Below are 26,906 nucleotides of genomic sequence, written 5' to 3'. Positions count from 1 at the left end.
ACAGCACGGAGATCTGTTTGTTTACATTGACAGTTCTCCATTCTGTCTCTGCGTGGAGCGATCGCGGGTGCCCAGCAGTCATCGTGACCACCGGGCACATGCATTGGCTGCGGGCGTGTTCGTGCGCCCCCTAGTGGTGAAAAGGCAAACTGACGTACCACTACGTCGTTTCGCCCAGAGGAGCCAATCTGCCCAGCATAACTGCGGCGGCTGGTCGGGAAGGGGTTGATTTTTAATTTTTATTTTTTCCCAGAGTGAACCTCTTAATATCCCTATCAATGAAAATTATATTTCTTAATCGTACAATAATGAAAGTATTGTGGAACGATTATGCTGCTTCCTTTGGGAGATTGAACACTGGCAAACGAGTTGTAAGGACAGCCCACTACAACTCCTATTTCCAGTAAACCTTGTTTTTTTGTTTTTTTTTTGCTAGTGTGCAAACTATTTACTTTTTCTCTGTTGCTCTTTTCTCAAGATTGTCGCCTAGCAAGATTCTTCAGCTGCTGCAGAGCCACTGAGACTCACTTTTGCAGCTTATGGATCGTTTAGTTCTTGACTTTGTCCTGGGGGACTGTAGCCTGACCCTACCAGATGGAAGCCTGTAATGTTGGCCTCTTGTTAGCCCCAGGGTGCTTTACAGGTCTAGGGCCGTAGTACACCCGCTGTGTGAAACTCTGTCCTTGAAACTCTTTAGGTGGTATGCCCACGGGGGGGGGTGGGGGGGGGGGGGTGGTAAAGGCTGTTGGAGGGAGTCTTGTCCCTAACATCCTTACTGTGGGAGTACCACAGGAAACATTGCTGTTGGTAAGTCAAGGCTTTGCCCTATCTGGGAGCATGGGAGTGCTACTCTGTTGCCTCTTAGTAGTTAACAAGGGGAGTTCCTGCTGCAACTCTGCCACAATCCAGCAGTAGCAGAGGTCTTGCCCATTGCCATTGTTGAACGTGACACTATTTTGGCTTTTTTGGCTCTCAGCCCAAGCCTATGCACCCCCCTTCCCAAATAGTTGTACTGTGCATGGGAACGCCATTTTGTAACCTGCACATGAACCCAGTTTCCCCTTTCCTGGTCTCACATTCAGCACAGCGATGCTTTAGACATGAGTATTCCCTGCCTGCTTACACTCGGCTAATAGCTTGGGGTGAGTTTGCAGTATAAGCCAAGACCACTGTTCCCAAACTGAGTCTACTCTTCTTGAAGACCTCCTTAACCCTTCCAGGGGTGCCCCTCTCTAGATTATCTAGGGAGGAGTTTTGAATTTGTAAAAACTTTCTTCTTTACTCCCCAAAAGTCTATCTGTCTTTCTTTACCCTGCTTTCCAACCTCTTTAGCCAGAAAGACCTTCAGGCTGCTCTAGAGCAGCTCCTCTCTCAAGGGTGGGGGGGAGGGGTTGTTGACACTGGGTCATAGCCATTGTTCTGGAGAAGGAAGGATTCCCCAGAGCCAAAGAAGACATCCACCTCATACTGGACCTAAAGCTGGGTACACACTGTGACAGACCTAACCAAGATGGGTGCTTCTGCAAAGGACTAGGAGCAAGCCTCTTACCCACTGACTATGGCCCAGGGAAAGAGCAGATCATTCTCTAATGATGGACCACCACTTAATGAACGCTGAGAACAAGGTTTGGATTACTTCTCTGAATAAGGACAATAAAGCTTCCCTTCTGGAGTGGATTGAAAGGTGTAATATTAATCGTGGGACAGTAATATTTATCCACAATATCCCTCAAGAAATCTGATATAATACACTGCATCATCCACCCCCCACAACCTGGAAAACAGCGGTGGTGTGGTGCCTTGATGGGGGATTTAGGTGAGTATATCTGGCTTCAAAGAGTAAGGGGGAAGCCTAATAGAATGGATTAGACGTTGACAGAAGGGAGAGCTAGCTGATAAAAATAAAAGATTATGCCCAGAGCTTTATATATACACTTTGCAAATTAGTGCTATCACTGACATTGGAAGGGTGCATAAAGGTTCATAAAGCCAGCTGAAGACTTGTATACAGAACAGCCTTGTGGTAGAAACACGGTTGTGTTAATGGTGCTAGAGTGAGATTAAAGCTAGTATGTAAGCTGACGTCAGCGGCTGCATGCAAAGTGAATATCTGCTAAACCATACAGGTTTAGGAGATATTAATTTTACCTACAGGTAAGCCTTATTGTAGGCTTACCTGTGGGTAAAAATTACAAATGAGGGTATACAACCACTTTAAGTGATGTTAAAATTGGGCTACAAAACATTTAGTGTTCACATCGCAAGACGTAGGCTGAATTCGGGAAAGAAGTGGAATCATTTTGGTTCAGTTTGTTTTCCTGTGTCTTTACTTTAACTTGATACTGACCATTTGTGTCCTAATTTTTATCTATCAAGTGTAATGTTTTAAGAGAACAAAGACTGCAGCCAAACTATACCCAATTTTCCATTAAGACTAGACATCTGAGTACCTGTTACATTAGCAATTTGCCTACACATAATTGTATTTGTAAACCAGCTTACACACCTGTCTTGTGTTATGTGATAGCTTCATTTGTATCATTATGAGCCCTCATTTATACTTAATTGATGTTTACACCTATACCTGTCTCCAGCGTTTTAGGCTCTGTTTTAGCACTTAACTTGCTATAGGGTTACACATAAGAGACTGGCCAGGTTCTAGAAGCTAGTATTAACAAGTTTCTGTTTTTGGTTTAGCTAGTGAATAGTATCCTACTAATTAAAGTGGTTGTAAAGGCAGAAGATTTTTTATCTTAATGCATCCTGTGCATTAAGATAACAAGCCTTCTGTGTGCAACAGCCTCCCGAATACTTACCTGAGCCCCATCTCGATCCAGCGACGTCCACAAGTGCCTTTTCTGTCCAGAACTCGGCCTCCTGATTGGCTGAGACACAGCAATGTTGCCATTGGCTCCCGCTGCTGTCAATTAAAGTCAGGTAGCCAATGAGAGAGGGAGTGGGTCCGAACTGCGGCTCAGTGTCTGACTGGATACACAAAGCTGCTGCTCGCCCAGGTGCCCCATAGCAAGCTTCTTGTGGGGGCACTCAACAGGAGCGAGGAGCTCCAGCCAGGGACCTGAGAAGAGGAGGATCCTGGCTGCCCTGTGCAAAACCATTGCACATTTATAGAAAAAAAAAAAAACGAGACTTTACAATCACTTTAACTTGTAAAATAGATTTTGTAAAGGGCAGCATTAAACTTGGAAAACTGGATGTGGCAGCATAAGGTAATAGGATGTAAAAAATTAATGTCTTTGGGATGCTAGTTTGACTAGCGTAGACCCATTTTAATCACCTGATATTTTGGTAGATTCAGGGAACCTTTTTTAGTTTAGGCTGGATTTACACCTGTTTGATCTGGGTTGTTCATAATGCATGTGTGTTGTGCGTGTTAAAGTGGGCTGTGTTAAGGAAGCCCTGTCAAATTAATATATAAAATGAAAAGAAGCTTCTAAGTAAGTCACATACATGGGACATTGCGGTCGATTTGAGCAGCTTTATTCAAAAACACACGATATACAAAAATTGTTGGGCAATAAGTGGGACCAACACCAACCATAAAATTGTTAAGAGACAATGTTGTCTAAACGCCATTTAAATAATTAGAGGCTATACAACCATCATAGTTCCAGCTGTGCTTAATGTGTCCAACAGACCAAGATTGGGTCAGTAAAGTGTGTTGGGTGAAGGCAAGTAGGGGAAGACCGTATGGATCACCTAAGGCACCTAGTGTCCAATTGGGTATTTGATATGAAACCATATAGTGCATTGTAGCAGTGTCTCTATCAAAGGACATTGAATGGCACCATATGTGATAAGATCAGGGCTGGAAGCCAAGCAATTTAGCTCTATGAACACTGCATGGGGACTACTTCCCAGTCTCAGGGCTGACCAATACAGAATGGGACACAGTACATGGAGCAGTCTCGCCACTTCTGTAGTGCCGCTGCTTCACACTCAATCATGTACACCGGATCAGCCGATTCATTGGTTCATCCTAAGTTCCTCTGTCCCTATTTGGTGCATGCCTTGGTTCGGGTTAAATCCAGCTCATGCCTCGTTCATCACTACTGCCTGCAAGCTACGATCCCAGGAAGTGTTGTGTGCATGATGATGCTATGCTGACGTGTTTTCTTAGCCAATCACCGCTTTCTTCCTCAGAGCAAGGAGTCGTCTGCTGGCCATAGCTTAAATAACACCAGATCATTGCAGTACTTGCTTCTTATCACTAGATGTCAAACTTTCACTCCTCTTTCTGTTAATCATGCTGGCACTATAATGTTTAAAATGCCACTGAGTAGATATCATTTAATTTCCAAGCCTATGTTAACTGCATTTCTACAGGCTGAAAAGAGAACACAAAAGAACAGCTTATAATCATACGCAAGAATAGATATCATGCACTCAAAAAGGGTTGTAAATTGCACTCATTATTCAAACCTTGAGGAATTAATGATCCTAAATTATATATCCACATTTTCACCTTTTGGAGGAGAATAGTATCAGTCTCCTCTTCTCATTGGTAGATTGAGTACAAAAATACCCTTTACTCTTAAGTCTTTGGGGTCATCATGATGGAACTGAGTGAAATGCACAGCTAGGGGACGCTCATCTTTTTTCTTTATACTAGCAATGTGTTCGCCTATTCTGATGGGAAGTTGTCTTTGTTTTCCCCATATAGATCTTATTACAGGGAAAACTTATCATATAAATTACTCTGGTTGTTGAGCAATTGATAAACTGCTTGATTTTAAACTTTTGTCCCATCAAAATTGGTGAACACATCAGTCTTATGAACATGGCTACAGATGCGGCAATGCCTGCAACTGGGCATTCCACATATAGGGTTTAGATCAGTTAACCAGTTGTTAGTCTGAGTTCTCTGGTATTCTGAATGGACTAGCATGTCATTAAAGTGTTTAAGGCACAAGTATAAATTGCTGTCAGCCCCTCTATTCTACTGAGGCATACCACACTGTGTATGTTTTTTCTAAAAACAAGGCTTGTAAATACCTATTTAAAGCGATCTTCAGGCCTGTCACGCTTTTCAGCTCCAATACATGGCTTCTGCAGGAGGGGCCGAGATCTCCCTCTGACGTCAGCCGGGGAGATCACGTGGCTGCTCAGCCCCTCCTGCAGAAGCCCTGTCTCGGAGCTGTAAAGCAGCCGCGAGTCACGTGACCGGCCTAAAGATTGCTCTAAATAGGTATTTACAAGCCTTGTTTTAAGAAAAGACATATACAGTGTGGTATGCCTGAGTATAATATAGAGGCTGGCAGTGACAATTTAAAAGTTTTGGATTTTTACTAATAGCGAGGGGGGGGGGGCAGAGACGAAGATGCACAACAAGGAGCTGACAGGCAGAGGAGGGGGGGGGAGAGCTGAGAGCAGGCTGTTGATGACGGAGGGACGTACACTGACCACGGTGGTCAGGGCTCAGCAGCCCTGATTATCGTGCTCAGTACAGAGAGGGGGATATAGGAAGTGGCAGGTTTAGGCAGGTTTTTTTACAGTTTAGAGGGGGGCAGATTACATAGCGCAAGTACTGTGCTGTGTAATCTGCTTTAAGGGAGCAGGATACATATATATTTTGGGGTTAACAAACACTTTAAGGTTACGGGCTCTCCTCGCTGTCAGTAATGGTCGTGGACCTACTATTTCCAAAATACGGGGGGGGGGACAAAGTTAAGGCACCCTAATGTTTCGCCAAAATATTTTTAATTTGTTAACCCTGTGAGCCAGCCCTGACCTCATCAGATACAGGCGCCATTCAATGTCCTTTCATAGAGAGTGCTACAATGCACTATATGGTTTCATATCAATACCCAATTGAACACTAGGCACCTTAGGTGATCCATACTGTCTTCCCCTACTTGCCTTCACCCAACACACTTTACTAACCCAATCTTGGTCTGTTGGACACATTAAGCACAGCTGGAACTATGATGCCTGTATAGCCTCTAATTATTTAAATTGCTGAGGCTACTGTTATCAATATCCATGGACTATTACTTTAAGATTGGGTAGTGAATGATGGTGTGTATGTATGCGCTGCTAGATCCCCGATTTAGACAACGTTGTCTCTTTAACAATTTTATGGTTTGTGTTGGTCCTACTTATTGCCCAACAATTTTTGTATATTGTGTGTTTTCTAATGAAGCTGATCAAATTGACTGTAGTGTCCCGTCTGTGACTTACTTGGAAGCTTCTTTTCCTTTTGTATATGCTGGAGATGGTCACAGGGACTGCACTGTATACATATATGTATCGTATAGTGAAAGGTCTTACAGCAGGGACAGTTCTATAATAAGCTGCTGTCTGCAAATTTTGTAGTGGTTGATTCGGGTTTGCTTTTAATATTCTGTCAAATTAATAGCCTTCCAGTGCATCATTGGGATGCAGCGGCTGCACAGACACAACCACTGCTCCCCATTGTGACATCCGTGTGGGTGCAGGGCCTTCACGCAATATCAATCTTTTGTTTAGTTTTATGATCACATCTTAGACGCAGTCAATAGCGTATGTGATCAAAATCATTTGTGCTGTTTGTAGCCCTGATGAAGGGGAACCATTTGAACCCCTAAAATGCGTTTTATGACTCGAGTCTGAACTTAATCTGAACATATACATGTTCTGCTTTCGGCGCTTTCTTCCTTGCACACCCAGATTTTTATTGGTCTCTAACTCTACTTGAGATATTTCCCCTCACTTTTCTTTCTGGTGACCCCTGTGAGGTAGGATTTCCTCCTCTTATCAGGTTACTGGGGCAGGAAGTGAGAAGAAATCTCCATTGGGCACCCAAAGACAGTAAAAATATAAGAGAGAATCTAAAGCTGGCCATAGACAGTTCGAATCTCAGCCGGCTCAGCAGGAACCAACTAAGATCTGAACCATGTATGGGCAGCCTGATTGTACCTAAGCTGATCAAAATATGGATACAATTTTACATGCAATTATTGCAAGCGGCTGTCCTAGCTGCTAGCAATAATCACTGTTCTCCCAGCAGGGACGGCTTCCCTAATGAACACTGACCTGTGGTTGTACAAAAGAAAATAATCACTCAGTCTATGGCCAGCTTAACTCTTCCCTTGTTTATCCATAAAAATTTATTCTTTTTTTATAGCAAGATGAACAGTGTATTTTGGAAGAACATGAGGGTGCTAAAGAACATAATGCACATTTATTGTACAGATTATGTTATATAAATGTATTTTCTCTCCAGAATCTGCATCACCGTGGGGTTGTAAACTTAGAGTGTATGTTTGAGACTCCAGAAAGAGTGTTTGTAGTAATGGAGAAGTTGCATGGTGACATGCTTGAAATGATCCTATCCAGTGAAAAGGGAAGGTTACCTGAACGTATCACCAAATTCCTGGTTACACAGGTTAGTGTAAGTTTATTCTGTTGTCACATCCTGAGTAAAGTGTATAAAGCGTTTCTGAAACATAAACATTTGCTTCTTTTAAGATTTTGGTAGCACTGCGACACCTTCACTTCAAAAATATTGTGCACTGTGACCTGAAACCGGAAAATGTGCTGCTTGCTTCAGCAGATCCCTTTCCTCAGGTAAGTTACAAAATGTATTTTGTAGAAGGGTGAAACAGGATGAGCTTTTAGGCTACCAAAACCAAGCAAACTAATTCCTCATGCAAACAGGTGGAAATAGTCTTGATCGCACTACCAGAAGCTGGCAGTAGGATCCTGCATAAAATGTTTTCCGTATGTATGTAAATGTTTCTGTAATGTGTGTGTGTGTGTGCATACAGGTGTACTGCACATGTGTGCACTATTGATTGCTAGAACTCTAGGGGGCTTGAGCTGCCTGCGTCCTAGCAATAATGGACATAGGTTGGCCCTAAATGAGTTATCCATGCCGCTGTTGCTCCATGTGCAGAATGACGGGACTTGAAGGATGACTGAAGGCCGGTCATCCTCTCCATGCGTGTTTGCAACTTGAATGACTCATTCAGTCAAGGCCAACATGCACACATCAATAGTGTGTAACCAGGGGTGTCTGCTGATTACTGTCAAAACCAAGTACCCGCTCATCCAAACCCCCCTAGGATGATACGCCAAATATGGCAGAGCAGGGTGAGAGGAGAACTTAAAGCGGAATTTCCCCTTTTGGCTGGCATTTTGTTTTAAGGCTACTTTAGAATACGGATCTTAAAGTTGTCATGTGCATGGACTCTTTGGATAATTTATAAACAAACTGGGTCATTTTATCATGCACGGTTTCTGGTTATTTCTGCCATACCAATCCTCTTTATCAATGCTTACATGAGATCTTAATGTAAATTTTGAAACCAGCATTCAAGTTACCCTAAGATAACTCTGTCAGGAACATCAGTGTATCTAAACTAATATCCCTGAATCACCAACTTCTTTCATTCTATTTTAATTGATTCCTGTGCATCTCAGGAAGCCCCTGGATTCCTTGTGCACCTTTTACGCAGGGCCTTGAATTATGTTCTACTAGAAGCTCAGCACTGCTCCCACCATGCAGTTTAAGGCCTGGTCACACGGGATGTATGAATCCATATCCGGTGTGAGGACTGTGTTCACCTCACACACTGGGTATGGATTTATATGCTCTGTGTGAACGAGACTTAATGCCAGAGCCTTAGTGGTCAGTAGGATGATGAAAGCTTGGCTTATCTGCAGTAATGGGTCAGCTTGGGCGCAGGTTGATACCAGGAATGTGCTAATGGTGTGGTTGTTCAGCTGGGTGTACCCAAACTATCTCCTTAGTACACCATATATTTACTTTTGCTCTTTATACTGTTTGTAAATCTTCAGTTTAACTCAGAGTTGTAATTGACACAATTTTATACCTCAGGTTAAGCTGTGTGATTTTGGCTTTGCACGTATCATTGGAGAGAAGTCTTTCCGACGCTCAGTGGTTGGGACTCCAGCTTATTTAGCCCCAGAGGTTCTGAGAAACCGAGGCTACAACAGATCTTTGGATATGTGGTCTGTGGGGGTAATCATTTATGTCAGCTTAAGTGGAACATTCCCATTTAATGAGGATGAAGACATTCATGACCAAATCCAGAATGCGGCCTTCATGTACCCCCCAAATCCCTGGAGAGAGACCTCCTCTGATGGTAAGCATCTATCGCAAGACAAAATCAAGCACATACTTATATACACAATACATTCCTGTAACTAGGAACTTTAGAGTTTGCATTGTATATGTATTATAGAGACAGAACAGTGTACTTACTACCTCAGCTATCACACCTGTGCATTTTCTACGCTCAATCTTTTCATTTATGTTATGGGCCGGTTTATTCGGCAATAACTTTGTCATCACTTTTTGAATGAAGTTTTGCTTTAAGTAAAGTACCGCTTTTAAAAAATATATATTTTGTTTATTTTAATCAATTTACAAAACTCAGTAAACAGAGGAAAAATCTAAATCAAATCAATATTTGGTGTGACTTCCTTTTGGCTTCAAACCAGCATCACTCTTCAATTGTATTGCAGACAATTTTTTATGTATTCGGTAGGTAGGTTGGTCCAAACAGCTGGTAGAACTAATAACAGATCTTCAGTGGATGTAGGTTGCCTCAAATCCTTCTGTCTCTTCATGTAATCCCAGACAGACTCCATGATGTTTAGATCAGGGCTTTGTGGGAGCCAAACCATCACTTCCAGGACTCCTTGTTCTTATTTACGCTGAAGATGGTTCTTAATGGCATTGGCTGTATGTTTGGGGTTGTTGTCTTGCTGAAGAAAAAATTTGCGGTCAATCACACGCCTCCCGGATGCTATGGCATAACGTATGGCATAATGTTTAATGCATAGGATGTGGAAACAAAGTTGGGCATCTCAACTATGCATGAAAACATAGGAACTGGGGTGCCAAAAAATGTCTACAGGTGCTCTGGACTGCTGAGTCAAAAATTTAAAATATTTGGCTGTAGCAGGAGGCAGTTTGTTCATGAAGGGCTCAAGAGTGGTACAATGAGTGTCTGCAGGCAACAGTGAAGCATGGTGGAGGTTCCTTGCATATTTGGGGCTGCATTTCTGCAAATGGATTTGGTGATTTGGTCAGGACCAATGGTGTCCTCAATGCTGAGAAATATAGGCAGATACTTATCCATTATGTCATACCATCAGGGAGGCGTGTGGTTGGCCCCAAATGTATTCTGCAGCAGGACAATGACCCCAACATACAGCCAATGTCATTATGATCTTCAGCATACAAAACATGGAATCCTTGAAGTGATGGTTTGGCCCCCCCCACAGAGCCCTGATCTCAGCATTATCGCATCTGTCTGGGATTACATGAATGGACAGAAGGTCTTGAGGCAGCCTACATCCATAGAAGACCTGTGGTTCTCCAAGCTGTTTGGAACAACCTACTTGCCGAGTTCTATGTTCAAGTGTACCAAAAAGAATTTATGCTGTTTTGAAGGCAAAGGATGATCACACCAAATATTGATTTGATTTGGATTTCTCTTCTGTTCATTTACTTTCTGTTTTGTTAATTGATTAAAATAAACTATCACCGCTATTTCTGAAAGCAAATGTTGGTAAATAGAAAAAAAAAAAAAAAATTCAGCAGGAAAAAAGGGAGATAAAGCTGGGGGAGCACATAATTTAAACAAACCAGTTGCTCGACAGGTTGCTTTTTAAGGATTTGATGCTTGTTAGCCTAGTCAATTAGCCAGTCACAAAATAATGCATAATATAAGGTTCTCTTTTTGAGGTAGTTGTATATAGGAGAAGACTGAGAATTCTTGACCTGTGCAGTTTTACATGGATTTTTGTGTTGTCAAGATAGCAATTATCTGTTCTCCTTTTCTAGCTATTGACCTCATTAATAACCTGCTGCAAGTAAAGATGAGGAAACGCTACAGTGTGGACAAGACCCTCAATCATACCTGGTTACAGGTGAGCATAGCGTGAATAGCACATAAAACAATGAAAAACAGTGTAATTTAACAAAGCAAAAAAAATGTGTTTCTGCCAAGCTTCATTCAGAGTCTTTTCCCTGAGACCACGCTTATGATTATTATGACGAGTAATTATTTAACATAACTGGATTGATGTGTTTTCTGTGATTTGGAGCAGGAAGGATTCTACGTATTTTACCAGGTGGACTACACTCAAGGGGTGGGCAAGTTATTTTAATCACCAAAATACTTTCAACCCCTTCCTGCCCAGGCCATTTTTTAGCTTTCAGCGCTGTGGCACTTTGACAATTGCGCGGTCGTGCTACACTGTACCCATATGATTTTTTTTTATCTTTTAAAATAGAGCTTTCTTTTGGTGGTATTAAATCACTGTGGGATTTTTTTTTTTTTTACAAAAAAAAAGAAAAAAGACCAAAATAAAAAAATTAAACTTTTTCTTATTTTCTGTCAGTAAATTTTGTAAAGAAATAATTTTTCTGTGCGCTGATGAGGCTGCACTGATGGACACTGATAGGCTGCACTGATGGACACTGCCGCCCATCCATGCGGCACTGGTGGGCACTGCAGGGGCTTTCCTGTAATCAGGGCACTGATCATTAGTGCCCTGATTACCGGCCCAGGTCTCCTCTGCGAGGAAATGCCGCTGATCGGCACTTCTCGTCACACACTATCAGTGTGAGGGGAAGAGAGCCGATTCACGGCACTTCTGTATTTACATGTGAAGGTAAATTGGGTATCTGGTGCTCCAGGAGGCAATGCTTTTAGTTTGTAATAATGTACATTTGATTAGTCAGGCTTTAAGTAAAAACAAAGTTGAATCACTGTAAGGGGGTGATTTAAAAAGAGGCAGCCATCCTCACAGTGTGTCCAGCAACTCTGCGAAACATATAAAAGAAAGGGGGGAGGCACCTCTCGAAGTCTAGTATTAATACAGTATAATTTATTGCACAAGATTAAAAACACAAGATATAAGTGGGAGTCATGCTTATCATAAGTATGTAGTCCTGGCAGTTCTACTGTGTCCAGCAGGCTCCACGTACGATCCGGGTAGCTGGAAAAAGGTTCTGGTGTGATGAAGTGCTGAATAGCTGTATATTCAGGAAAACCAGGAAGTAGTCAGCTCCATGCTGACCAGCTTGAAGCAGAAATGATGTCACCCGCACGGGGTGGGAGGAAGGGGTCAGGACTGTCTCTGTAGAATGAAAGGCTACACGCTCGGTGCTCACAGCTCCTTCTACTGGCCTGTTCTCTGGAGGAGATGTCATGCCCAGGAGAGTGTATTTAATGATGCTCTCCTCCAGAGAACAACAGGCCAGTAGAAGGAGCTCTGAGCGCATAGCCTTTCATTCCACAGAGACAGTCCTGACCCCTTCTTCCCGCCCCGTGCTGGTGACATTTCTGGTTCAAGCTGGTCAGCATGGAGCTGACTACTTCCTGTTTTTTTCCTGAATGTATAGCTATTCAGCACAACATCACACCAGAACCTTGGCCGGCTATCCGGATCGTGCGAGGAGCCTGTGGGACACAGTAGATTTGCCAGGACTACATACTTAAGATGAGCATGACTCCCACTTATATCTTGTAAGTGTTTTTAATCTTGTGCAATAAATTATACTGTTTTATTTAATACTACACTTAGAGAGGCGCCTCACCCCCCCCCTTGTTTGTTTTACCATATTTACATGTGACCGGCTGCAATTGGACACAGCCGATCACAATGTGAGATCGGGGTCGCGCCATGTCCTAGCAACAGGGCGCGGCCACGATCACCGCGCTGCCATTCTGGGGTGCCGTCATATGACGTCCTCCCAGAACGAGAGTCGCACCGTCCCTCCGTCATTTGACGGTGGGCGGGCGGCAAGCGGTTAAGGAAAAATTCACTAAGGGCTGGTTCTCAGCAGATGCAGTCCAGTGCGTTTTAATTCTGCATCAAAAACGCATTGGACAGTGTTTAACATGAGTTCCAATGGCACTAGTTCACGCCAGTGCAGTCAACAAAAGTAGAACATGTTGCATTTTTTTCTTCTCCTGGAATGCAGAAAATGCATCGGAACGCACATGTCCTCAGTTGTCCTCGATTGAGATGAAGAAAAAAAAAGGACTCGCTAGAACGCATCGAAAATGAGCATGCAGAAACGCATCCAGAATGCAGAAATTGTGGTGTGAGCCAGCCCTTAATGTAGTTTTGTCCTTTGTGTCACTAAACTCAAAAAAAGATATAATTAAAATCCTTCCTAACAACATGTATACTGTCTGTGTCCTTTGTTTAGCTAGAAAATCATTTTTTTTTTTTTTTATAACTCACTGGTGCACCCTGCAGACACAAATAGTGTGTCTCAACGATCTGCAGGCTCAGCGAGCTTCTGCACCATTGCCAAACACACTGCATATGCTCCCCTCCTTCAATGCAAGTAAGCTGTGTCTACACTTGTCTTACTGTCGTGGCGGGCTAAGCTGAAGCGGGTCACATGTCCTGTGATGTTGCATTTTCCAGTCACTACTCCCAGGCATTGCAAAGAGGATTGGAATTGCAAGTCAAGGATCTGATCTGCCTGTAGGCATTGGTGGTTGAATCTGATTATTGCTGTTCATTGCCAGTCCTTTTCCAATGCCTGGGGGGAGTGCTTGGAAAAGCTGAGGTGACATCACAGGACATGTGACCAGCTTAGCCCCACCCCCAGACCTGGCCTTGCTGCAGAGAAAGGGAAAAAAAATCACATGACCGCCCCTTTAGAAGATTTAAAAAGTAAATTGTCGAAGCATGGTGAATGTACATGATCAAATCATGGTTAATGTAAATCAGTGGCTAGATATGGGCACGCTATTAAGCAGTCCATAGATGGATCAAATCTTGGCCAGTTCAGCAGGGAAAATCGGAATCGCGCTAGAAAGGAATCGTGACCATACATATGATCACCAATCCACAGTATTCCTAAAATATGTGAATAAGCAAATTAAGCAAAAAAAATATAAATGTGATGACAAAGTGACAGTCCATCAAATGTACATTGCTTGATGTAAAATAACAATAATAGACAAAAGTCCATGTGCATAAAGTGAATATATATCACCCATGTGATAGATAAAAGTCCATCTGAATTATAATTCCTGCTGTATATAGACAAGAGTGCTTGATCCACCACCGTAGGTAAACAATGGCAGCTTACCGGAAACTCATGATCCCCCACAACAGAGGATCAGAGAAAGCTGTTTAGAAGGATGATAATCCGGATCACAACCATTGAACCAGGAGCCTTGGAATATGATGGCACATCAAAGACCTTAATGCCGTAGTGAAGGTATTCAAACTGACAGGTAATGGGACACCAACCCGCAGCAGAGTGGATATGATCATGAAAAATAGAAAGGCTCCAATAGTATAAAACCGTTAACTTTTATTAAAATATGTAAACAAAAAGGATGCACTCACATGCTGATAGTATAAAGTAAGCGCCTGAAAATGTCTTGAGCGCCAGCCGGAAGCTCACAGACAACACGTCCTACTGGTAACCGCAGCAGCGATGAGGTGACGCGAACGGAGCGACACGTCATTACCTGTCAGTTTGAATACCTTCACTATGGCATTAAGGCATGTGTTGTGCCATCATATTCCAAGGCTCCTGGTTCAATGGTTGTGATCCGGATTATCATCCTTCTAAACAGCTTTCTCTGATACTCTGTGGTGGGGGATCATGAGTTTCTGGTAAGCGGCCATTGTTTACCTACGGTGGTGGATCAAGCACTCTTGTCTATATACAGCAGGAATTATAATTCACATGGACTTTTATCTATCACATGGGCGATATATATTCACTTTATGCACATGGACTTTTGTCTATTATTGTTATTATTTTACATCAAGCAGTACATTTGATGGACTGTCACTTTGTCATCACCTTTATATTTTTTTTGCTTAATTTGCTTATTCACATATTTTAGGAATACTGTGGATTGGTGATCATAGGTATGGTCACGAGTCCTTTGTAGCGCGATTCCGATTTTTCCAGTTCTATTTTCACTGTGTTTATGTTCCAGATAAATGAACATGGATTTGCTTTGTGGTCCTGCTTTGTAGTAAATAGTGTTTCTTATCGTACATCACGGGACACAGAGCCATAGTAGTTACTATGTGGGTTATAGGTCACCTTCAGGTGATGGACACTGGCACGCCCTAAATTAAAAAGTGCACTCCCTATATAACCCCTCCCACTGGTGGGAGTACCTCAGTTTTTTCGCCAGTGTCTACGGTGTTGGTCACGAGTAAAGATGTGCTGTGCTGAGCTCCACTGGAGCAATCCTTGCTGGGGCTAGGCATGCAGCCGGATCTATTCAAAGTGTCTTTTTGGCCAAATTGAATGGTATCCGAAGAAACAAGGTCTTTCCTGTAACGTTTCTCTTTTAGAGAGCTGGACTCCGGGATCCAGTACTTTTTGGTATTAAGGCCATAAAGTTTTTACTGGCGGTGGTGCTATTACAGGTCCAGGATTGTGGGTTTCCTCAAGGATCCCCAGCTCCTGAAGGTTTAATGGAACCCACCGTGAAGGGTGAAGATTGGGTCTGTTGGTTTACCACAGAAAACCCTGCGGCTGGAAAGGTAAGTGGAGTTTTCTAAGAAATTTTTTAAATTTTCTTATGTCTGCGGAGAGACACACAAGAAAAGGGTAAACAGATGTTTTGTTTGTATATAAGAGTTTGGTGACACAGGCATTCCCTTGACACATTTACTACTGTATCAGACTGAGCATTAATAGCAGTGACAGAGCTGGACTATTGCTCAAGCAGTGGATGCATTCCTTCTGGTAGTACCTCTGCTTTGTGCATCAGGCTATGGCAGAAGAGGGGTGAAAAACACCTCAAAAAGGGCTCTAGAAAGACTTTACAGTCACACGGAAGCCTAGATCCATCCCAGTAAAGATGGCATCCTCCCCTGAGAGTAATGTGGCTGGTCAGAGTGAGCCATCAGAAGGGGCAAGTGTTGCAGCTGCTCTTAACACTGCAGCCCCTGTGTATATTACCAAGTTGGTTTTTTCTTTAACCACTTTAAGCTTGAAGCAAAAATTGATGCTTTAATCGCATCTCAGAGTGGGACTAAGCATAGCAGGTTCCCGTTCATTGCTCAGGACCCTCTTGCTGTGGAACAAGCAGTGAGAGATGACGATTTTCACCCAAAGGACCAGGAAGAGGCTGATGTCTCCTCTTCCGAAGAACCTGATAAGAAAGTATCAGGTTCGCAGGAAAGGTTGTTGGTACAGTCTCTCACTGAGATGGTCCGCTCCACATTTTTTCTGCCGGTAACGCAGTCAGTCGATGAGCCCACTTCTGGTTTTGGGTCACCAAAAAGCCTCCCCAAACTGTTCATGCTTTTCCTATCCATTCATGGCTAAGAAAGCATATTCTGAGTGGGAGCACCCAGTTAAACAGTTTTTTTCCTCCGAAAAAAGTTTTTTAATACTTTATCCTATGGAGGAAAAGTTTTATGAGAAATGGGGAATTCCAGCAATTAACGCTGCTATATCCTCTGTAATCAAAAATCTGACTTGTCCAGTAGACAATGCTCATTTGCTAAAGGATCCAACAGATAAAAAGTTGGAGTTCCTTTCTTTCGCTCGCAGGTTCAGTCATTTGACCGGCTCTGGCAGCGATCAGAATATCTCAGTCCTTATAGGACTAGTTTATAGAGTTACTCAAACTTATTCCTGATCAGCAGGCCCAGGATTTGGGCGGGATATCAGAAGCGTTGTGTTCTACAGTAGATGCTATGAAAGATTCTATTCTCCAGGCCTCACGGCTCATTCTAGGGCTGGTACATGTGCGTAGAATCCTATGGTTGAAAAATTGGTCAGCCGAAGCACCATGCAAAAAGCTCTTGACCAGTTTCCCTTTTTATGGTGAACGGTTATTTGGAGATGATCTGGATATGTATATCCAAAGGATTTCTAATGGGGAAAGTTCCCTTTTACCGGTTAAGAAAAAGTTTAAGCATTTTTTTCTTTTAAATATGCTTCTTCTCCAGTGCCGGGGGCATCAGCCTCCAGGCCTCCGTCAGGTTCAAGAGGTAAACCTCAGGGTCAGTCCCAGGTTCAAAGAGGACCTGGGGGAGGAAACCCACAAAACAAAATACTAAAGCCTCCTTATAAAGGGGCGCCCCCGCTGGCTCGAGTGGGGGGAAGGCTTCTACAGTTTTCAAGGGTCTGGCAGGAACAATGTGAAGACAGATGGGTGGCTTTCTCAGTTTCTCTAGGTTACAAACTAGAGTTCCGAGAGTTCCCGTCTCCTCAGATAAAATGTTCCCAGAGATCCAGTGAAAAAGAAGTCTCTCTTTCTAGCTTTGGACATCTGTTGTCTCAAAGAGCGATATCGGTGGTCCCCTTGGAAGAGGTTTAGGGTTTTATTCAGACCTATTCATGGTTCCAAAACCAAACAGGGATGTCAGACCCATTTTAGATCTCAAACATCTAAACAAGTTTTTGGATATCCGTTCTTTTCACATGGAGTCAATCCGATCAGTAGTCTCCAACCTACAAGGGGGAGAACTTCTGGCGTCAATCGACATCAAGGATGCTTATCTCCATGTGCTGATTTTCTCCGCTCACCAGAAATTTCTACGCTTCAAGGTAGAAAATCTTTATTTCCCGTTTGTAGTTCTGGCTTTTGGTCTAGCTACTGCACCTCGAGTGTTTACAAAGATCCTGGCTCCTCCTTTAGCCAGGTTAAGGGCTCAAGGTATAACAATACTAACCTACTTAAACGATCTTCTCTTGATAGAACAATCGCTAGCCCGCTTAATCCAAACTTTGGTCACAGCAGTCAGCTACCTGGAATACCTAGGTTGGATTCTCAACCTAGAGAAATCCTCCTTAAAACCATCAAGAAGATTGCAGTACTTGGGGCTTATCATAGATACAGCTCAGAAGAGGGTCTTTTTTTTTCCCAGGAAAGGATCAGTTCCATAAGGGAACTGATTCAGTTGATTAAAACAAAGAAGAATCCTTCTATTCGACTTTGCATGAAGTTGTTGGGAAAGATGGTGGCTTCTTTGAGGCCTTTCCTTATGCGCAGTTTCTTTTAAGACTGCTTGCAAAACAGTATCCTGTCCACTTGGAACAAGAAGGTCCAAGCTCTGGACTTACCAATGTGTTTATCCCCCAAAGTGCATCAGAGCCTCAATTGGTGGTTGATATGCAAGAATCTTCAAAAAGGAAAATCCTTTCTACCAGTTACCTGGAAGGTGGTAACAACAGATGCCAGCCTTCTGGGCTGAGGAGCAGTCCTGGAAGAAGCATCTGTCCAAAGGAAATGGTCCAAATCGGAGATAACCTTGTCCATCAATGTTCTAGAGATTCGGGCAGTACGCCTGGCCCTCAAGGCCTGAATGCTCAAACTTCGGAATTGTCCTGTCAGGATCCAATCTGACAGTGCCACAGCTATGGCCTATATCATTCACCAAGGGGGCACGAGAAGTCATGCGGCCCAGAAAGAGGTGAATCATATTCTATCTTGGGCAGAACACAACATTCCTTGCCTATAAGCAATTTTCATTCCAGGGATAGAGAATTGGCAGGCGGACTACTTAAGTCGCCAACAATTGTTCCCGGGAGAATGGTCCCTTCACCCCAACATCTTTCTGTCAATACGCCAAAGATGGGGAGTTCCGGATGTGGATCTGTTTGCGTCCAGTTTCAACAACAAGATCGACAACTATGTGTCAAGGACAAGGGGTCCGATGGCATAGATGCCTTGGTTTTTTCCGTGGGATCAGTTTTTCACTGATCTATGCGTTCCCTCCTGTTCTACTGCTTCCGTGCCTTCTCGCAGGGTTCAGCAAGAAGGGAAGGAGGTGATTCTTCTGGCCCAGGAGATTTTGGTTTGCCGAGATCATAAAGATGGCGGTAGGGGACCCTTGGACCCTACCACTATGGCCAGACCTTCTTTTGCAAGGTCCAGTATTCCATCCTACCTTACAAACGCTAAATTTAGCGGTTTGGCTATTGAGACCCATATTCTGAAAGATTGTGGGCTGTTAGCTTCAGTAGTTTCTACTTGGTTAATGCTAGGAGGCCGGCCTCCAGAATCATATACTATAGCATCTGGAAGGCATATGTCTCCTGGTGTGAATCCAGGGGTTGGCACCCCAGGCAATATGTCATAGGTGGGATCCTTGAATTCCTACAGATAGGATTAGAAATAAAGCTGGCCTTGAGTAATATCAAAGGCCACATGTCGGCCTTATCGGTCTTTCTTTTCAACGACCGCTTGCTTCTCACTCTCTGGTTCGTTACTTTATTAAGGGGGGTAACATGGATTAAATTCTCCAGCTTGGTCACCCCTGAACCCTGGGGACTTAATTATAGTCCTGTCGGCTTACATAAACAGCCTTTTGAGCCAATACGAGATATTCCCTTGGTCCTCTTGACGGGGGAAAAATAATTTTCTTGGTTGCCATATCTTCTGCAAGACGAGTATCAGAGTTGGCTGCTCTTTCTTGTAAACAACCTTATGGTTGTTCATAAGGATGAGGTTGTATTGCGGCCTCATCCTGAATTCCTACTGAAGGTAGTATCGAGTTTTCATTTAAACCAGGATATCCTGCCTTCATTTTTTTCCAGAACCTCGTTTTCTGTGGAAGAAAGGTCACTACATTCTCTTGATGTGGTGAGAGCGGTCAAGGTCCATTGAAAGTGACTGCTCAGATTCGTAAAACAGATGTTTGTTTTGCCAGATGTTCCTAAAAGAGGACAGGCAGCGTCAATCTACTATCACTCAATGGATTTGTCAAGTGATTGTTCAAGCTTATGGTTTAAAGAGGAAAATTCCTCCTTTTCATATTAAGCGCACTCCACCAGAGCTGTTAATGCTTCATGGGCAGTGCATCACCAAGCCTCCATGGCTCAGATCTGCAAGGCCGCAACTTGGTCTTCAGTCCATACGTTTACCAGATTCTATCAAGTAGATGTAAAAGGCATGAGGATATCGCCTTTGGGCGCAGTGTACTGCAGGCTGCAGTATGAGTCCTCTAATCTCTTGGTGCCCTACTTTGTTGTGTCTCCCTCCCTGCAGTTGGCATTGCTATGGGACATTCCACATAGTAACTACTATGACTCTGTGTCCCGTGATGTACGATAAGAAAATAGGATTTTTATAACAGCTTACCTGTAAAATCCTTTTCTTTGAAGTACATCACGGGACACAGAGGTCCCTCCCTTCTTGGTATACACGTGTATTGCTTTGCCTGAGGTACTCTCACCAGTGGGGGGGGGGGTTATATAGGGAGTGCACTTTTTAATTTAGGGCACCTCCATCACCTGAAGGTGGCCTATAACCCACATAGTAACTACTATGGCTCTGTGTCTCGTGATGTACTTCAAAGAAAAGAATTTTACAGGTAAGCTGTTATAAAAATCCTATTATTTCCACTTTTAAATGCAGCTCTTTTATCTGTTTAATCCAGTCTTTTTTGCCTTTAGGATTACCAAACCTGGCTGGATCTGCGTGAACTGGAGTGCAAGATAGGGGAGCGCTACATCTCCCATGAAAGTGATGACCACCGCTGGGAGGCATACGCCGATGAGCACTGTATCCAGTACCCTCCCCACCTCCTTCCCCAACCATCCATTGAACCTGAGGATGCAGAGATGAGAGCTTTGGGGGAGAGAGTCAGCATTCTCTGACATTGCTAAACTGTTTCACACTATGTTCCCCTCTAGTAAAAGAACAATAGGGAAAGGAGATGGAAAATCAGATGTTAGATATTGAATGTACAGTATTCATCAATCCATTCTGGCTGTGTGCATCACTCTGCAAGTCTTTAAAATACCTCTGGGCTGTATCCCTCTCACCAAACTCTCTAATACCTTCTTTCACAAGAGCCTAATGGGGGACAGCAGTGCAGAAGGGGCATCCCCTATAAGCTGAGGGCACTTGGAGCCTTATGGGGATAGACTTTGTTGTAGGCACCATTCCATTTTGTTTTTTTTTTTTGTGATTTCATTACATTGTAAGCTCTGAGCTGATTGTCAAACCTGCAATGCATTGTGGTCCAGCTCAGGTCAACTGCATTTTAATGTTTGATCAGAAAATTCCATTTTAGCACAGTGTGTGAATAAAATACAGATCATCTCTCTGCGCACACAACCACGCCTCAAATTTACATTAAAATGATTGGGAAATGTTTACTTTCTCATGAAAACAAAAAGGGAACCGAACCCTGTCTGTTTTATTGATGGGGATTAGAGCTGCAGTCAGCTGGGCCTGTTTTCTAGTCACTCCATAATGTGTTGCAGGCACAATCTACAGCTCTGGGGGAAAATTCTGTTGGTCACATATGTATGTTTTGTTTTTTTTTTTTGTTTTTTTGTTTTTTATATCGTAAACTCCAGAGGAAGCTGTGTGTTAGTTGTATTTAATTTGTAGCCCGAAGGATGACCTAAAAGCTCTTGTTTGCAAGGTTAAATAATGTGTGAGGTCAGCAGGTCACAGCAAACATCTTAGCCCAGGGCTTGGCTGATCAGAGCAATGAAAATGAGATATTTCGAGGCTCTGTATAACTGGGTGCCTGGCCGTTGTGTCTTGTAAACCACAAAGTGTACGGCTCACTCTCTACTGACAGAATTTATCAAAGACCAGTGCTCTTTTTTTAGTGCATTTAAATTGAGGTTTTTCTGGCTTCACCTCACGTAGCCCTTGGTTTGGTTTTTGTCCTCAGTTTTGCTTAATTATATAAAAAGAAAGTTACTAATATTTTTTCTAAAGGTCAAATACAGTGTATTTTAGCATCTTTTCTCAGTATGTTCCATATTATACTCCTCTGGCAGATTTTAGACTATATTCTTACATTTCTATCCTAAATAAAACCAAAATACTGTGTTATTACTTTTTTCCTATGTGTTTTGTGTGTTGAATCTTTTTTTTTTAGGCTGCATACACACAAGCACCTTTGAAATCGTGTATGTCAGAATAGCTTTTCAGTAGCAGTGCAGTGAGGAGATCAGACTATACTATACGTTGTGTGGATTGCACCTCACATAGCCAAAGGACAGTTTGAATGACACTGGAGAAAGTTGTATGCAGTATGTCCTGTTTTCCAGTTTGTGCATTAAGAGAAATGGGTTATACTGCCAAGTACAGAAGAATTTGGACACAAACAACAAAAAAAAACAACACTTAGTATAAACTCTTCCACTTTCATCATGCTTCAGTTTCTTGCTAGTATCCTGGAAGAATTGAACATATATTTACTCCTGTGAGAAAAGCACTATTTTCTGCTCTTTTATCAAGACATTTTTCTTCTTCTTTCTTCAAAACCAAGAGAGCTTCCTTTGCAGTCTTCTAGATCAGTGTTTCTCAACTCCAGTCCTCAAGGCGCCCCGACAGGTCATGGTTTCAGGATTTCCCTCAGATGAAACGGCTGTGGTAATTACTAAGGCAGTGAAACTGATCAAACCACCTGTGCAAAATAATGGAGAGCCTGAAAACATGACCTGTTGGTGCGCCTTGAGGACTGGAATTGAGAAACACTGTTCTAGATCAGCTGGTGTGCTGTTAGTCTCTGGCGATTCTGCTATGGGGCTGAGGCTATTGAGTCTAGTGCTGCAACAAAATGTATGTGTCACAAGCACGTTGGGAAAAAATGGCTGCGACTCCTCTTTAAATGTGTATAGTTTTCCTCCTCGTCCCATCCTCAACCGGAGTAGATTCACTGCTTGCTGAGAGGGTCCCAGGGCAGTCCTCTTCTCTGCTACATACAGTGACTTGGTCACTTAACCCCCCTGCAGTTTGGTTTCTATGAGTACCATTGGGAAATATCTGACTCTTCTATACAGCAGTATGGTGTAGAGCAGGGGTAGGCAACCTGGGGCCCTCCAGCTGATGTGGAACTAAATTTCCCATGTGGCATTGCAAGGCTGGCAGTTACAATTACTCCCAGAGACATGATGGGTTTTGTAGTTCTGCAACAGCTGGAGGGCCCAGGGTTCTCCGGTGTAGAGGGCAGGTCTTTTCAGCTTACAGTTCACTAACTGCTCTCGGGCAGAGTTCTTCCTTTTTGGACCTAATGCCGACAACCTGGATCATTCTCTGCTTGAGTTCACATTTTCTTCAAAGTCTTCTTTTACTCTGTCCGGCATGGCTCCTTCTTCTGTCCTATCCACAGAGGAATTTCCCACATCTATGTCAGATTTATTGAAAAAAAAAAAAATACTGCTGTGATTGCCGACTCAGAACACAGAAGCTGCAAGTGTATGTCTATTCTATTTCCTCCAGAGTCTGTCTCTGATATGCCTGCAGCTGTTTCTTCATAAAAGGAGTCTAACTATATCCCTTTTGGATGATCTGGTGCGTGAAGAGGTTGTCTTTTGACATTCCTACGATTCATACCATCTTGGTTCTAACTAATGTGATGCATCCATGTCTAGAACTGGAGAAGCCTGCTACAGAATTTACTAAAGTTGCAAATCTGGGTAAAAAAAAAGCTATGTCTTATGAGGTAGATGACTAATAAAAATATCACCGAAGGGAAGAGTACCCTTTAACCCCAGCCAAAGAAACCTAAGCTTAAGCTGGCAAACCTTCTTCTTTTGGAGCTAAGAAAAATCTCCTTTTCTGCAAGTAGGTCTCGTTTTCTTGGACAACAGCTTAAATAAAGCCATCACTGTCCAGGGCTCCAAAGCACCCCTCAGTTTATTGCTTGGGTACATCCTGTGGTCTATGAATTAGTCTTATGTACTGTACGATTAAGATCATTTTGACTTGCCCTTAAATTCCTTTTCTTATCGTACATCACAGGACCCAGAGCCATAGTAGTTACTATGTGGGTTATAGGCCACCTTCAGGTGATGGACACAGGCACGCCCTAAATTAATAAGTGCACTCCCTATATAACCTATCCCACTGGTGGGAGTACCTCAGTTTTTTCGCCAGTGTCTAAGGCAGGGTCCTCAAACTATGGCCCTCCAGTTGTTCAGGAACTACAATTCCCATCATGCCTAGTCATATCTGTGAATGTCAGAGTTTTACCATGCCTCATGGGATGTGTAGTTCTGCAACAGCTGGAGGGCCATAGTTTGAAGTTCCCTGGTCTAAGGTGTTGATGACGAGTAAAGATGTGCTGTGCTGAGCTCCAATGAAGCAATCTTTGCTGGCGCTAGCCATGCAGCCAGATCCATTCAAAGTGTCTTTTTGGCCGAATTGACTGGTACCCAGGCCTCCTATCCGAAGAAATGAGGTCTTGCTTGTAATGCTTCTCTTTTAGAGAGCTGGACCCCGGGATCCAGTACTTTTTGGTATTAAGGCCATAAAGTTTTACTGGAGGAGGTGCTATTACAGGTCCAGGATTGTGGGTTTCCTCAAGGATCCCCAGCTCCTGAAGGTTTATGGAACCCACCGTGAAGGGTGAAGATTGGGTCTGTTGGTTTACCACAGAATACCCTGTGGCAGGAAAGGTAAGTGGAGTTTTATAAGAAATTTTTTAAATTTTCTTATGAATGTCTCCTTTAATTTAGTAAATGTTGTCATGCCTATGTGTCACCACTGGGGGCTGTATTGAGCACTTACCGTCTCGTGCTTCTCAGAGAGCCCACGCTGTGTCTGGCATGCTGCAGATTCTTCTTTCTCCAGCCAAGCAGCAGACCTCCGGTAAGTCTGGGGGGGTTTCCTCTCCCCAACAGACACCCCCCTGTGCTGGTTTTCTTCTACTCTTCTTGGGGGAAAAAGCACTGCAAGTTTAAAAAAAAAAAAAAAAAAACGGCGCTCGGCGGCTTCCGGACCCCCCTTTGCCCACCATTTCTGCTTCTCCGCTTGGATCCCATAGGATCAGGAGCCCGCGCATGAAAGAGCTCTCTTTTAAAGAGGGAAAGGGCCTTAGGCGATGGGGGTGGGGGCGTGCTTAGCATGGCGTTAGCGTCCTTCAATGTCCAGCGCGGGAAGGTATGTTTTTTAAAAGGCACCATTTGTGCTGATACATGCTGCAGGAGGGACACGAGCAAAGGTAAAACAGATGTTTTGTTTGCATATAAGAGTGTGGTGACAAGGCATTCCTTTGACACTTTTACTACTGCATCAGGCTGAGCATTAATAGCAGTAACAGAGTTGGACTATTGCTCAAGCAGTGGATGCATTCCTTCTGATAGTACCTCTGCTTTGTGCATCGGGCTATGGCAGAAGGGGGGTGAAAAACACCTCATAAAGAAAGGGCTCTAGAAAGACTTTACAGTCACATGGAAGCCTAAATCCTTCTCAGTAAAGATGGCATCCTCCCCTGAGAGTAATATGGCTGGTCAGAGTGAGCCATCAGAAGGGGCAAGTGTTGCAGCTTCTCTTAACACTGCAGCCCCTATGTATATTACTAAGGAGGTTTTTTCTTCAACCATTTTAAGCTTGAAGCCAAAATTGATGCTTTAATCACATCCCAGAGTGGGAGTAAGCGTAGCAGGTTCCCGTCCAATGCTCAGGACCCTCTTGCTGTGGAACAAGGAGCGAGAGATGACGATTTTCTCCAAAAGGACCAGGAAGAGGCTGATACAGAAGTATCAGGTTCGCATAAAAGGTTGTTGGTATAGTCTCTCACTGAATTGGTCCGCTCCACATTTTTTCTGCCAGTAACGCAGTCAGTCGATTAGCCCACTTCTGGTTTGGGGTCACCAAAAAGCCTCCCTAATCTGTTCATGCTTTTCCTATCCATTCATGGCTAAGAAAGCTTATTCTGAGTGGGAGCACCCAATAAAGCATCCAAAAAAAAGTTTTTCAATACTTTATCCTATGGAGGAAAAGTTTTATAAGAAATGGGGAATTCCAGCAATTGACGCTGCTATATCCTCTGTAATCAAAAACCTGACTTGTCCAGTAGACAATGCTCATTTGCTAAAGGATCCAACAGTAAAAAGTTGGAGTTCCTTTTTTTCGCTCACAGGTTCAGTCGTTCAACTGGCGCTGGCTGCGATCAGAGAATCTCAGTACTTATAGGACCAGTTTATAGAGATACTCAAAGTTATTCCTGATCAGCAGGCCCAGGATTTGGCTAGGATATCAGAAGCGTTGTGTTCTACAGTAGACGCTATGAAAGATTCTATTCTCCAGGCCTCGCGGCTCATGCTAGGGCTGGTACATGTGCGTAGAATCCTGTGGTTGAAAAATTGGTCAGCTGAAGCGCCATGCAAAAAGCTCTTGACCAGTTTCCTTTTCATGGTGAACGGTTATTTGGAGACGATCTGGATATGTATATCCAAAGAATTTCTAATGGGGAAAGTTCCCTTTTACCGGTTAGGAAGAAGTTTAAGCATTTTTTTCTCTTAAACGTGCTTCTTCTCCAGTGTCGGGGGTATCGGCCTCCAGGCAGTCACGACGGCCTCCACCGTCAGGTTCAGGAAGTAAACCTCAGGGGTCAGTCACGGGGTCAAAGAGGACCTGGGGGAGGAAACCCACAAAACAAAATACTAAAGCCTCCTTATGAAGGGGCGCCCCAGCTCGCTCGATTTGGGGGAAGGCTTCTACAGTTTTCAAGGGTCTGGCAGGAACAATGTCAAGACAGATAGGTGGCTTCCTTAATTTCTCTAGGTTACAAACTAGAGTTCCGAGAGTTCCCAGAGATGCAGTGAAAAAGAAGTCTCTTTCTAGCTTTGGACCTGATATCGGTGGTCCCCTTGGAAGAGCAAGGTTTAGGGTTTTATTCAAACCTATTCACGGTTTCAAAACCAAACAGGGATGTCAGACCTATTTTAGATCTCAAACATCCAAACCGGTTTTTGGATATCCGTTTTTTTCACATGGAGTCAATCCGATCAGTAGTCTCCATCCTACAAGGGGGAGAACTTCTGGCGTCAATCGACATCAAGGATGCTTATCTCCATGTGCTGATTTTCTCCGCTCACCAGAAATTTCTATGCGTCGAGGTAGAAAATCTTCATTTCCAGTTTGTAGCTCTGCCTTTCAGTCTAGCTACTGCACCTCGAGTGTTTACAAAGGTCCTGGCTCCTCCTTTAGCCAGGTTAA

At 43.3% G+C, this 26,906-nt stretch overlaps 1 protein-coding gene across 1 annotated transcript in view; it reads left to right on the top strand.

Moving 5' to 3' along the window:
• PRKD1 (protein kinase D1) overlaps nt 1-21,791 on the top strand; it is a 246,404-nt gene extending 224,613 nt beyond the window's left edge. The window contains exons 13-17 of the mRNA XM_073609487.1: nt 7,223-7,384; nt 7,468-7,566; nt 8,840-9,107; nt 10,817-10,902; nt 20,390-21,791. Of these exons, the coding sequence (XP_073465588.1) occupies nt 7,223-7,384; nt 7,468-7,566; nt 8,840-9,107; nt 10,817-10,902; nt 20,390-20,593 (819 nt within the window). The 3' untranslated portion in view covers nt 20,594-21,791. The remainder of the gene's footprint in view (nt 1-7,222; nt 7,385-7,467; nt 7,567-8,839; nt 9,108-10,816; nt 10,903-20,389) is intronic.
• The last annotated feature ends 5,115 nt before the right edge of the window (nt 21,792-26,906 follow it).

The sequence above is a fragment of the Aquarana catesbeiana genome, linkage group LG13 (assembly GCF_042186555.1).
Source record: "Aquarana catesbeiana isolate 2022-GZ linkage group LG13, ASM4218655v1, whole genome shotgun sequence".
Lineage (NCBI taxonomy): Eukaryota > Metazoa > Chordata > Amphibia > Anura > Ranidae > Aquarana > Aquarana catesbeiana.
The sequence above is the reverse complement of the archived record's forward strand: the minus strand, read 5'-3'. Positions and strand labels throughout refer to the sequence as shown.